This window comes from Nymphaea colorata, chromosome 13 (genome assembly GCF_008831285.2).
Source record: "Nymphaea colorata isolate Beijing-Zhang1983 chromosome 13, ASM883128v2, whole genome shotgun sequence".
In the NCBI taxonomy this organism is placed as follows: Eukaryota; Viridiplantae; Streptophyta; class Magnoliopsida; order Nymphaeales; family Nymphaeaceae; genus Nymphaea; species Nymphaea colorata.
This window is the reverse complement of record NC_045150.1, coordinates 11689116-11698879: the sequence shown is the minus strand read 5'-3', so window position 1 is coordinate 11698879 and position 9764 is coordinate 11689116. Positions and strand designations below refer to the sequence as shown.

The following is a 9764-nucleotide window of genomic DNA, read 5'->3' as shown; positions in this document are numbered from 1 at the left end:
GTACGGTATACAATAACCCACTCGATCAAATTGACCAGTCAATTTTTTTTTTGTTTCAACCCAAATGTCAAATAGCCAACCCAAGCGGGGTCCAAATACCTAACTACCTACCAGGTACTTGATCTGTTGCCTCCAAGTTTTTTTTTTTTTTTCGAGTCAATCCAAATACCAAATAGCCAACCCAAGCTCGGTCCATCACAAGTCAAATAGCTAACTAACCATTGGGTACCCGATCCGTTTCCTACCTTTACATGGAGGGACTTGAAACTGAAAACTGAGGCTCATTAAATTTGAATTGTTTTTAAACTTTTGAGGTGCCTGCGGTATACCACTGAAATTAAGGTGGTTCACTGTAAAATTTTCATGTGGGAAGACATGACGAAAAAAAAAAAAGACCTAGGGTTTTCGCTCGGGCAGATATATAAGCTCTGTAGTGGAGAATGCCTGGTCATTTTCCCGGGTGGAGCGCAGGAGAAAAAGAAGAGGAGGAGAAGGGGGGACGGGCGATGTCTCACCGGAAGTTCGAGCACCCGAGACATGGCTCTCTCGGCTTCCTCCCCAGGAAGCGGTCGTCTCGCCATCGCGGGAAGGGTAAGCGTCTAATGGATATCCTAATTCTTCTTCTTCTTCTGCTTGGTCGTTGTCGTCCTCCGGGCTTGATTTCACGGCGCCTCCTTGTCTGTCATCAATCGGTACTGAAGAAATCAGACATATTGGTTATTTGTTATGTTTGTGTTGGTTGCTTGTGGGGTTATTCTCCTGATGTTATTATCCTCCGTTTTCTCCGGTTGCTACTCAATGTAGGAAATGTTCATTTCTCCTTGCTGATTTTCTTAATCCATTCTATGGATGGACATATGTTTCCCTTTATCGCTTTAAAATTACCGTCTCTTGTTTTGGCCATAAATTCCTTGCCTATCTGCGCTTGTTATTCTCAATTGGCTCCTTTAGTTTGTGCTTTCAGTTTCTCCTTACTACTGTGCCGTGCATCAGTGCATTTAGTTTCCTTTTCGTGCTTATGTTTTCAAGGGGATCCGGGGTGTCGTCTTTCTGCTTGTAGTTTCTTTGGAAACATTTTGTTTATTGCTTGGTTTGTTCTTCCCTTTTTACTAGTTTTCCTATCGGATCTCAGTTTATTAGTTCTACATGTGCTCATTTTGGTTGCCGATATCACGATCCCTGCATTTAAAGGAGCGTATTTCTCGAAATTGGTCTTCATTTCCTTGGCTGTCCAACAAGTTCTTGAGTCGATCTGTTTGTGCTGCAATTTATATTAGGCTCCGTCAGCATATTCTAGATATGGGACATGTGGCAGTTCATTTCTGCTGATAATTGACCTGTAAGGAATCGTGATAAGGATTTTGGTTCGTCTACGTACCGTTTCTAATGAAGACAATATAGGTTGTTGAGAGTGGGTGATTTGGAACGACCAATGTGTAGCTTCTGCCTAGAAAACTTTCTCGAGGGTTATTGGTTAATTAGGGCGTCATTGAGTGCAGAGGGAATCCTGTTCCCTTCACTTTTGTGTTGTATCCTGGGGCTTCGACAGAATTTTGAGGGAAACCTTGCGAAATAAAAAAACCACCATGTTTGAATTGGTAAGTAAGGATGGGATACACAGTATGCCCCAGATGGGAGGGGTTGTTTTTGTTCTTTTTTTTTTCGGTTTATTTCTTTTACAGGCATTTACCTGATATCATCAATTTGCGTATATGTTGTACGTATATGTCTTGTGCCGATGAGGCAACTGGGCATGGTGGCTGCGGTTTAATGATCAAATGATTGTTTCTTGATTTGCTTTTTCTGATTTGGTTTTGTATGTTATTCAATTTGTCAGTGAAGTCCTTCCCAAGAGATGATCCAAGCAAGCCCTGCCGGCTCACAAGCTTCCTTGGTTACAAGGCTGGAATGACTCACATTGTTAGGGATGTGGACAAGCCAGGATCGAGTAAGTTCACTCATCTTAAACTGTTACTTTCTAGTTGTTTTGGTTCATAGTCTATTAGACTTCCCTGCAATATGAAAGATTATACCATGTGAGGTGAACTTTTTTAAATTAACCAAGAGCTCTTGGGTTCAGCCGGTCCTAGAGTATCTGAAAAGTAAATTCTTGGTTTGCCATGTGTCATAATTTTAGATTGGTTTGTTTTCATCTGGTTGCCTTTTCTGAATAGGTTTTCCTCTCCCTTCTTCTTTGATATTTTAGACTTTTAGTTCTGGTCAACCTTGGGGAAAAGTGGAGCAGACATGTATAGATCATTATATCTTTTGTTTTTCTATTACCGGTGAGGGAGATATTTACATGTTCTACAAGACGAAGGAATCATCCGTTCATGATACACCATTGGATGTCCGTGCTCTTTGTTATTTTCTTACTGTCTGCTGAGCCCAAACTATTCTGAAACGAGTACTTCTGACTAATGTTGTTACTCCACATGCATATTATGCTTCCAGAATACCAGTTTTAATTGTTCATATTAAACATTTTCTGATGCAAATCCATGTGTTATTTCTTCCAGAACTTCATAAGAAGGAAACCTGCGAGGCAGTGACTGTGATCGAAACTCCTCCGATGATTGTTGTTGGAGTTGTTGGTTATATCAAGACCCCACGTGGCCTTCGCACATTGAATACAGTTTGGGCTCAGCATTTGAGTGAGGAGGTAAGAAGGAGATTCTATAAAAATTGGTACAAATCCAAGAAGAAGGCGTTCACAAAGTACTCAAAGAAGTATGAGAATGAAACTGGGAAGAAGGAGATTCAAGCTGAGCTGGAGAAGATGAAGAAGTATGCATCCGTTGTCCGTGTCCTTGCTCATACTCAGGTAGGATTAATTTTCCTTGTGTGACAGCCACATATCAGTTTAACTCTGCATGGTAAATTTATTACGTATAATCTCTCTCTCTCTCTCTCTCACACACACACACAGTTTCTTTGTCCTTTTTATGATGCTTGTGCATCTTCTCTGAAGTTCTGTTACATTCCTCCAGATTAGAAAAATGAAGGGCCTGAAACAGAAGAAGGCTCACCTCATGGAGATCCAGGTGAATGGTGGATCGGTGGCTGAGAAGGTTGATTATGCGTACAAGTTCTTCGAAAAACAAATCCCAGTGGATGCAGTTTTCCAGAAAGATGAGATGATCGATATTATTGGTGTTACCAAGGGTAAGGGTTACGAGGGAGTTGTGACGCGTTGGGGAGTCACCCGCCTTCCCCGCAAGACCCATCGTGGACTTCGCAAGGTTGCTTGTATTGGTGCTTGGCATCCTGCTAGGGTCTCCTTCACTGTTGCTAGGGCTGGGCAGAATGGGTATCACCACCGCACTGAGCTGAACAAGAAGATATACAAGCTGGGCAAGGCTGGACACGAATCCCATAATGGCAGCACAGAGTTTGATAGGTTAGCATCCTTTTACAGTTTACTCTTGTTCTTCTGCCTGCTACCAATCATCAAGAATAAATTTCTGTTCGCATTCAAGTTTTTAGGAACATTAATATGAACCTGGTTGTATGTGTGTGCGCGAGCATGCTAACTGTTGAGATATTACGCCCATGGGAGGATTCCCCCACTGTTGCTAAAGCCTGTTTGTTATCTGTGTGTAGGACGGAGAAGGATATTACGCCCATGGGAGGATTCCCCCACTACGGTGTGGTTAAGGACGACTACATTCTCATCAAGGGTTGCTGCGTTGGTCCTAAGAAGCGAGTGGTGACGCTCCGTCAGTCGCTGTTGAAGCAGACATCTCGAGTCGCCATGGAGGAGATCAAGCTCAAGTTCATCGACACCTCCTCCAAGTTTGGCCATGGCCGTTTCCAAACAGCACAGGAGAAGGCCAGGTTTTACGGACGGCTCAAGGCCTGAGAACGCTAAGTCAGGCAAAATCACTTTTTGGATAGATACGGTTGAGTTACTGTTTTCATGCGGACTGTTGAGATACTATCCATTCCCAGTCCCCTGTTGCGAACCAATTCTTCTTCCTTTGATTTTGTTGTTTCTCTACAATATTAAGTTCATTTTTGTCTTAAAACTGCCGATTGGAGATTAATTGGTTTTCTTCCGCGAGCGTTTCGGATCCTCACGGGTGTCGAATTCAACATAACGAACCCCGTCGACGAACTCGGTTTTGGATTTGGATTTGTATTTTGCAAAACCAAACTTGGACCTGGATATCGGACATTTACATGTAATCAACTCAACAATTTTAGATTCGAATCAGGGGTCTGGCTGTGAGTTTGTCGATTCGGATTTTATTTTTTAACAACATCTGGTTAAATGGATCTAAAGTTGAAATATGTGCGATTCATTTACGTTCCTGTGGTGGAATACAACCATATGAGCTGGACTTTTTGATGCGGCATTAATGAGTTTTCCCATAAAGCGAAGCTCACATGAAAATGAAATAGAAGGCAGGTATTGCACTTTATTGTTGGTTACAATGTTTCTAAGCCCTGTTAGGGCCTTCCTTGCTTGGTTACAAGATTAAGATCGCCTTGCAAGACACACGAATCAATTAAATGAAAATGATCAGCGAAATTTTTTAGAGTATAATTACATACTAGAGGAAAGATCCATGTATTTCAAAAACACCCATTTCATTATAGGTCTTCTAATTATTTGATCAAGTGAATGTTGTAAACATAAATATACAAAAATTGGAACTTGATAACCCGCAGAAAGCTAGGAACAAAGTTTGGTATTCCTTAAGAGGAAAAGGACTCCCTTCAATATATGATGGGCTATGAACTACAGTACAACTCGTTTGTCCTGTTAGCTTCTAATAAGATGCACAGAGAAATCAGTTGACAAGTCATGTAAAATGATGATCACTAGTTATTTCAAAAGTTCCCTGATATCTTATAGAAAATCTAATACCGTATCATAGAATGAATATTCACGGTGCAGTCACAGCAAAAAAAGGAAATGAAACAAAAACATATAACAGACAAAATCTTGGCATGCTTCTGAGCAATCTCTATCTGGAAACTATTTTTAATTATCTCAGGTCCTGAGGGACAAGATCTTTCACGCCTCTTCCTCTGCAACCAAGGGGCTGTAACATGATCACATCATTGCACTACAATATTCACGCTACGTCTTCAGATAAAAATGCAAATTCTTTGTTGGAAAAGGGAAAAAAAGGGCAAAGGGATCAACCAACAAGTATCACATTGAAAGTGAGCAACAGACAAAGCATGTTTTGATCCATAATACGAATTAACCGTATAGGTTTCAAAATCTCCCTGTATTTTCCTATTCAACTGAGAGATCGCAATTTCACCACAAGTATCTTTAAAGAAAACTTCTGAACATTTACATATTCTTTATAGTGATTCCTTATCTCGATCTTGAGGTGTATCAATGCCATCCAAATTTCAAATAATCATATATATGCACTATTGTAAAAACAGCAGAATACTCCCTTCGTTTCTCCAAAATTATGACTCTTCATCCACATAAGAAAGCTCTTATCTGAAACCGTTGAGTAGGACAGTAGGAAGAAGTAAGAAAGGAAAAAATTTCCTATAAATCTAGCCATTATAGATTGTAAGGGAGAAGCACAAGAAAGTATTCTAGATTGCAAGGGAGAAGCACAAGAAAGTAAGGAGGACTATATTTTTCTGCCTGCTCTCATGTCACTATATTGTTTCTGCAGTGCTGGATTCATGCAAGAAAATATGGAAGGCTTTTTTGGCTTTCCGAAAATGAATGTTCGCAATGGAATTCTTGTTCGACTGAGAGTCTGCCGCATGTATTGAATATGATTATTGTGGTGGTGCTTGCTTCCTGATAGCCCAAAGTTCTCCTTCAATTTCAGCAGGTTCTTCTCAATTTCCAACTGGAGCGCTCTAACATGATCCAGTCCAGCTTGTAGTTCATCTGAAACTTTCTTGTTTTCTTGTTGCATATTTAGAACCTCACCTTGAAATTTTGCGGCCTGATAATCTGTTAGATCTCCGGCTTGCTTGCACCCTATCTTTGATACTTGAGATATTTCTTCCAGTATGCTGCACAATGATGAGGATCGGTGCTTTAGCTCATCCTTGAGCAGTGCATTCTGTTCTATCCATACCAGCAGTTCGCCTTGTAATTCCCTCAACTGCTTTTGAATTGCTTCCACACTCGATCTTATGCTTTGATTCTGATTGGTACTACCACTGTGGGTTGAAGAACTGTGATTGTCCTCAGCTACATTTTTCTCCTTTCTTAGTTTCAATAACTCCACCTGTGCCTCCTGAATTGCAGTCTGATATTTCTGTATCTGATGGAAGGAGGCACTGAATCTTATCCAAAAATCTAAGTTCTCTTCGAGCAGCGAATCTATTTCCCACCGGAATTTTTCTTCCATCGCAGAAACAGGACGTGGTTCCTCATCGAGCATGATTTTGGTCTCTCTATCTGTGGCTGGTGCATCCTGGATTCTAGCACTTTCAGTGCTTTGTTCTTCAGAGTTTTCCTTAATTTGATAATCTAAACAACCAATAGCTGCTAGCATCCTCGAGCTGTTCAGCTTATGGGATTTGCTTCCTGCTAGACGGTTGCCTTGGGTAGATTTGATGTCAGGATGTTCATAATCCGTTTGCAGGATGCTCAGTTTCTGTTTTAGTGATTCAATTTCTGCATCTTTACGTGCAGTTGTTGACTCCAGCGACCTGACCTTTAATATTTTTTCTGAAAGATCCTGGTTCTGTTTCTCTACTTGAGAAAGTTTTTGCTTTGTTTCATTGTACTTGCAAAGAACAGATGTATACTCCGTCAACAATGTCTTCTCCTTGCCTTCAATCCCCTCTAAGAATCTTTTCCAAGCTTGTGAACTGACTAATTCTAAGCACAAGTTCTGAAATTCATTGCCAAAATTGAAGCTTTCGACATCTGATTTTTGTTCGGACCCACATTTAACCTCGGGATCAAACTCAGAACTGGATTCTTCAGTCTCATCAATAGATTTGGCTTCTGTCTCATATCCAGAATAAGATTCTTCGATTTCTTCACACTGTTTAACTTCTCCACCAAATTCACAGCTAGGCTTTTCAGTTTCCTTTGGCAGCTTGCTAGCTTCTGCTTCCTTTTTCTTGTCCACATCTTTTCCATTGTCAGTTTCAGCTGTAGGAGCTTCATTTGCAATTTTGACTTCTTGAAATTCATCTTCAGCAACAGACCGAACCAAGTCAGAGTTTTCATCTTCATTATGATTCTGTTGGCTTTTCATTTTTCCTGCAAGATCATCAAGATTGCAGCATGCTTCTGCTAGGTGGTTCTGAAGCTGTGCTTTCTGTTCCTCGATGCGAAGATTAAGATCTTGAATACCCTGAAGTTCCAATTCTAGCTCATTTATTCTGTTATTCATTGTCTTGGCATCATCCTTGAGCAACAAGTTGCCTTCTTGAAGGCTTTGGAAGTGCTCATGCAGAGAGTCTGTTTCGGTTTTCAGTCTCAGTATTTGAACATTCTGAGAAGAAACTTCTCCTTCCAGATTTACCACTTTGCCTACAAGCTCATCAATCAGATGGCTCAGTTCAGGAAAGCTCTGAGAATCATTAACTTCTAACTCCAGATGTTTCACAATTTTCTGGCATGCTTCTTGATATTCATTTTTTTCCTTCTTCAGATTGCACACTTCTTCTTCCAATGCACTCATTACTGGATATAGTGCTCTTGGTTGTTCATCAGTAAGTTTGTCATTGTCTGGTTCCAATGCCTTGGATGCTGGATGTAGAACTTTAGGTTGTTCATCACCAAATTCGTTATTCTTTGGCTGGTGCTTGAGGAACTCATCCTTGAAATGCTTCAATTTTTCCTCCATTTTCTTAATTTTTTCAGATGCCACCTTGGCTTCTGCCATTGACTTCTTTTGCTCTTCTTGCAAACTGCCAAGCATCTGTTCACATGATCTCAGAGCTGTGACTGCCATTAAGGTCTGCTCTTCTTCACCTTGGATGCTACTACCAAGACCATGGTCTTCCTGCAAGCAGCAGACCAAAGCCTGCAGCTCCAAGATTTGGTTCTCTACCTCCCAGTATTTTGCTAACCCAGCTTCATATGAGCTCTTGAAGACTTCTTTCTCTGTCTGTAAGACCAGTATCTCTTTCTGATGCTTATCTATCTCTTTCTGTGCCGTTTCTTTATCCATCTTTGGATGGGAATCAATTGAATCACTTCTTTTGGACTTTTTTGAAATATTTGATTCTGATTTTCCTGATACTGAAGGCGGTGGTGGTGGGGGTGGATTCTTTGGTGCCTCACTGACATTTTTAGTGATATCAGTCACTTGCTCAATTTCTTCTTTAGGAGGATCTACATCATTGGCAATGGTGGGCACTTGCTCTGGAAAAACCGTTGCAATGGTACTGCGGGCATTATGAAGATCACCAGAGATGTGATCATATCTTTCTGCTACTGCTCTGTACCCTTTGTAGAACTCTTGCACAACGTGAATTAACTCTGGCCTCTTTTTATAGTACATCTCTGCTCTCTGGGCAAAAGTATCACCGTCTTGTTCAATGAGTTGAAGCATGGTTTGCAGGTTTGTCTCCATATCTGCATATTCAGTGCACATTCTCATTCAATCGAGCTTTTTTTTTTTTTTTTTTTTTTAAATTTCTTTCTTGATTACTAACATAAAATGCAGAAGCTCTGTGGCAAGTGATAGGTATGCATTATAAACATGTTCTAGAGATATGAATACCATTCCGCTTTCGTTTCCATTTAATTGAACAATAATCTATAAATAACTTCAACAGAAATGCAATATTTTGTTCAAGAAAGCCAGAAACAAAAGAAAATGGTTGGCCTGTATTCTAATCTTTCATCTTTAAGGGCTTAATCTGCGCAAAATACACATTTAAACATGCTCTGATCTAGCATGGGACGTGCATCGTGCTTCTTTTCTATTACAATATTGCATCCAATAGGACTTAATAATATTCTCTCTCTATTACAAGCGGAGGATGAAACAATCATGTGAAACTCGATTGGCAGAGTTTGATTTGATTGGTCTAGAAGACATACATACAATTTCTCGTCAGCTTGCATCGTTCATCTCACTAGTAGATGAAAATGACCAAAGAAATCGGAGCAAAAGCACGAGAAAGAATGGCCAGCGTAAGAGTGAGGATTACCTTGAAGGTTCTGCTCCAGCCAATTTGACTGCTTGGTCCTTATGTGGCTCGCCCACCACCATGAGTAGGCGTTGCTGGCTGCCCTCTGCAACATCCTGTTCTCTCTCTGTCTCACTCTCTTCCTTTGTCTGAAGAATGCTCAACTTTTACAGGCCTCTAGTTTCGACTCTCATCATTCAAGGTCTCCTTCTCTCTCTTTCTCTCCCCAGAGTGCTCAACTGTTACAGGCCTCCTACATGGTCATTTTCCTTGGTCTCTTCCTCTCTTTCTCTCTGAGAGGTCTGTTGCAGAGAACGAATCATGGCAAATGGAAGACGATGAAAGCGTGCATGGCCATTCGGACGCAGGGATGAGAGGTAGGCGATGGGGCGCACAAAATAGGAAGTAATAAAAGAAAAAGAAAAGAAAAAAAAAACGATAAAAGTTTGAACAGGTAATCAAATGCCATGATAACTGCATCCTAATAAAAGATGAGGAAACGCAACTTTTGTGGAGGCAAATTTATGCTGAAGGACCTATGCTTTGAACATAATTCGAGAAGCTGGCTTCCACATTTCGAATATCTTTCTCACCACCTGGACAGTCCGATGGTTGGGAAGACTCTTCCTATGTTGTGCCATTAGCGTGTGAAGGCATGTACCCACGAT

At 40.7% G+C, this 9764-nt stretch overlaps 2 protein-coding genes across 2 annotated transcripts; one reads left to right on the top strand and one right to left on the bottom strand.

Annotated features, from left to right (window-relative positions):
* Positions 1 to 439: 439 nt before the first annotated feature.
* On the top strand, positions 440 to 4028 carry LOC116267275 (60S ribosomal protein L3-like). Its single transcript, XM_031648907.2, has 5 exons — positions 440 to 591; positions 1838 to 1948; positions 2520 to 2824; positions 2991 to 3400; positions 3604 to 4028. Exons 1-5 carry the CDS (start codon positions 441 to 443, stop codon positions 3860 to 3862), a joined length of 1236 nt encoding a protein of 411 aa, XP_031504767.2. The 5' UTR covers position 440; the 3' UTR covers positions 3863 to 4028.
* A 1254-nt stretch (positions 4029 to 5282) lies between these two features.
* Positions 5283 to 9535, bottom strand: LOC116266600 (protein NETWORKED 2D-like). The gene is made up of 2 exons (XM_031647871.2): positions 9118 to 9535; positions 5283 to 8536 (listed from the first exon to the last, which is right to left on the bottom strand). The coding sequence occupies exons 1-2, from the start codon at positions 9209 to 9211 to the stop codon at positions 5610 to 5612; spliced, it is 3021 nt and encodes a 1006-aa protein (XP_031503731.1). The 5' UTR covers positions 9212 to 9535; the 3' UTR covers positions 5283 to 5609.
* Between the last annotated feature and the right edge of the window lie 229 nt (positions 9536 to 9764).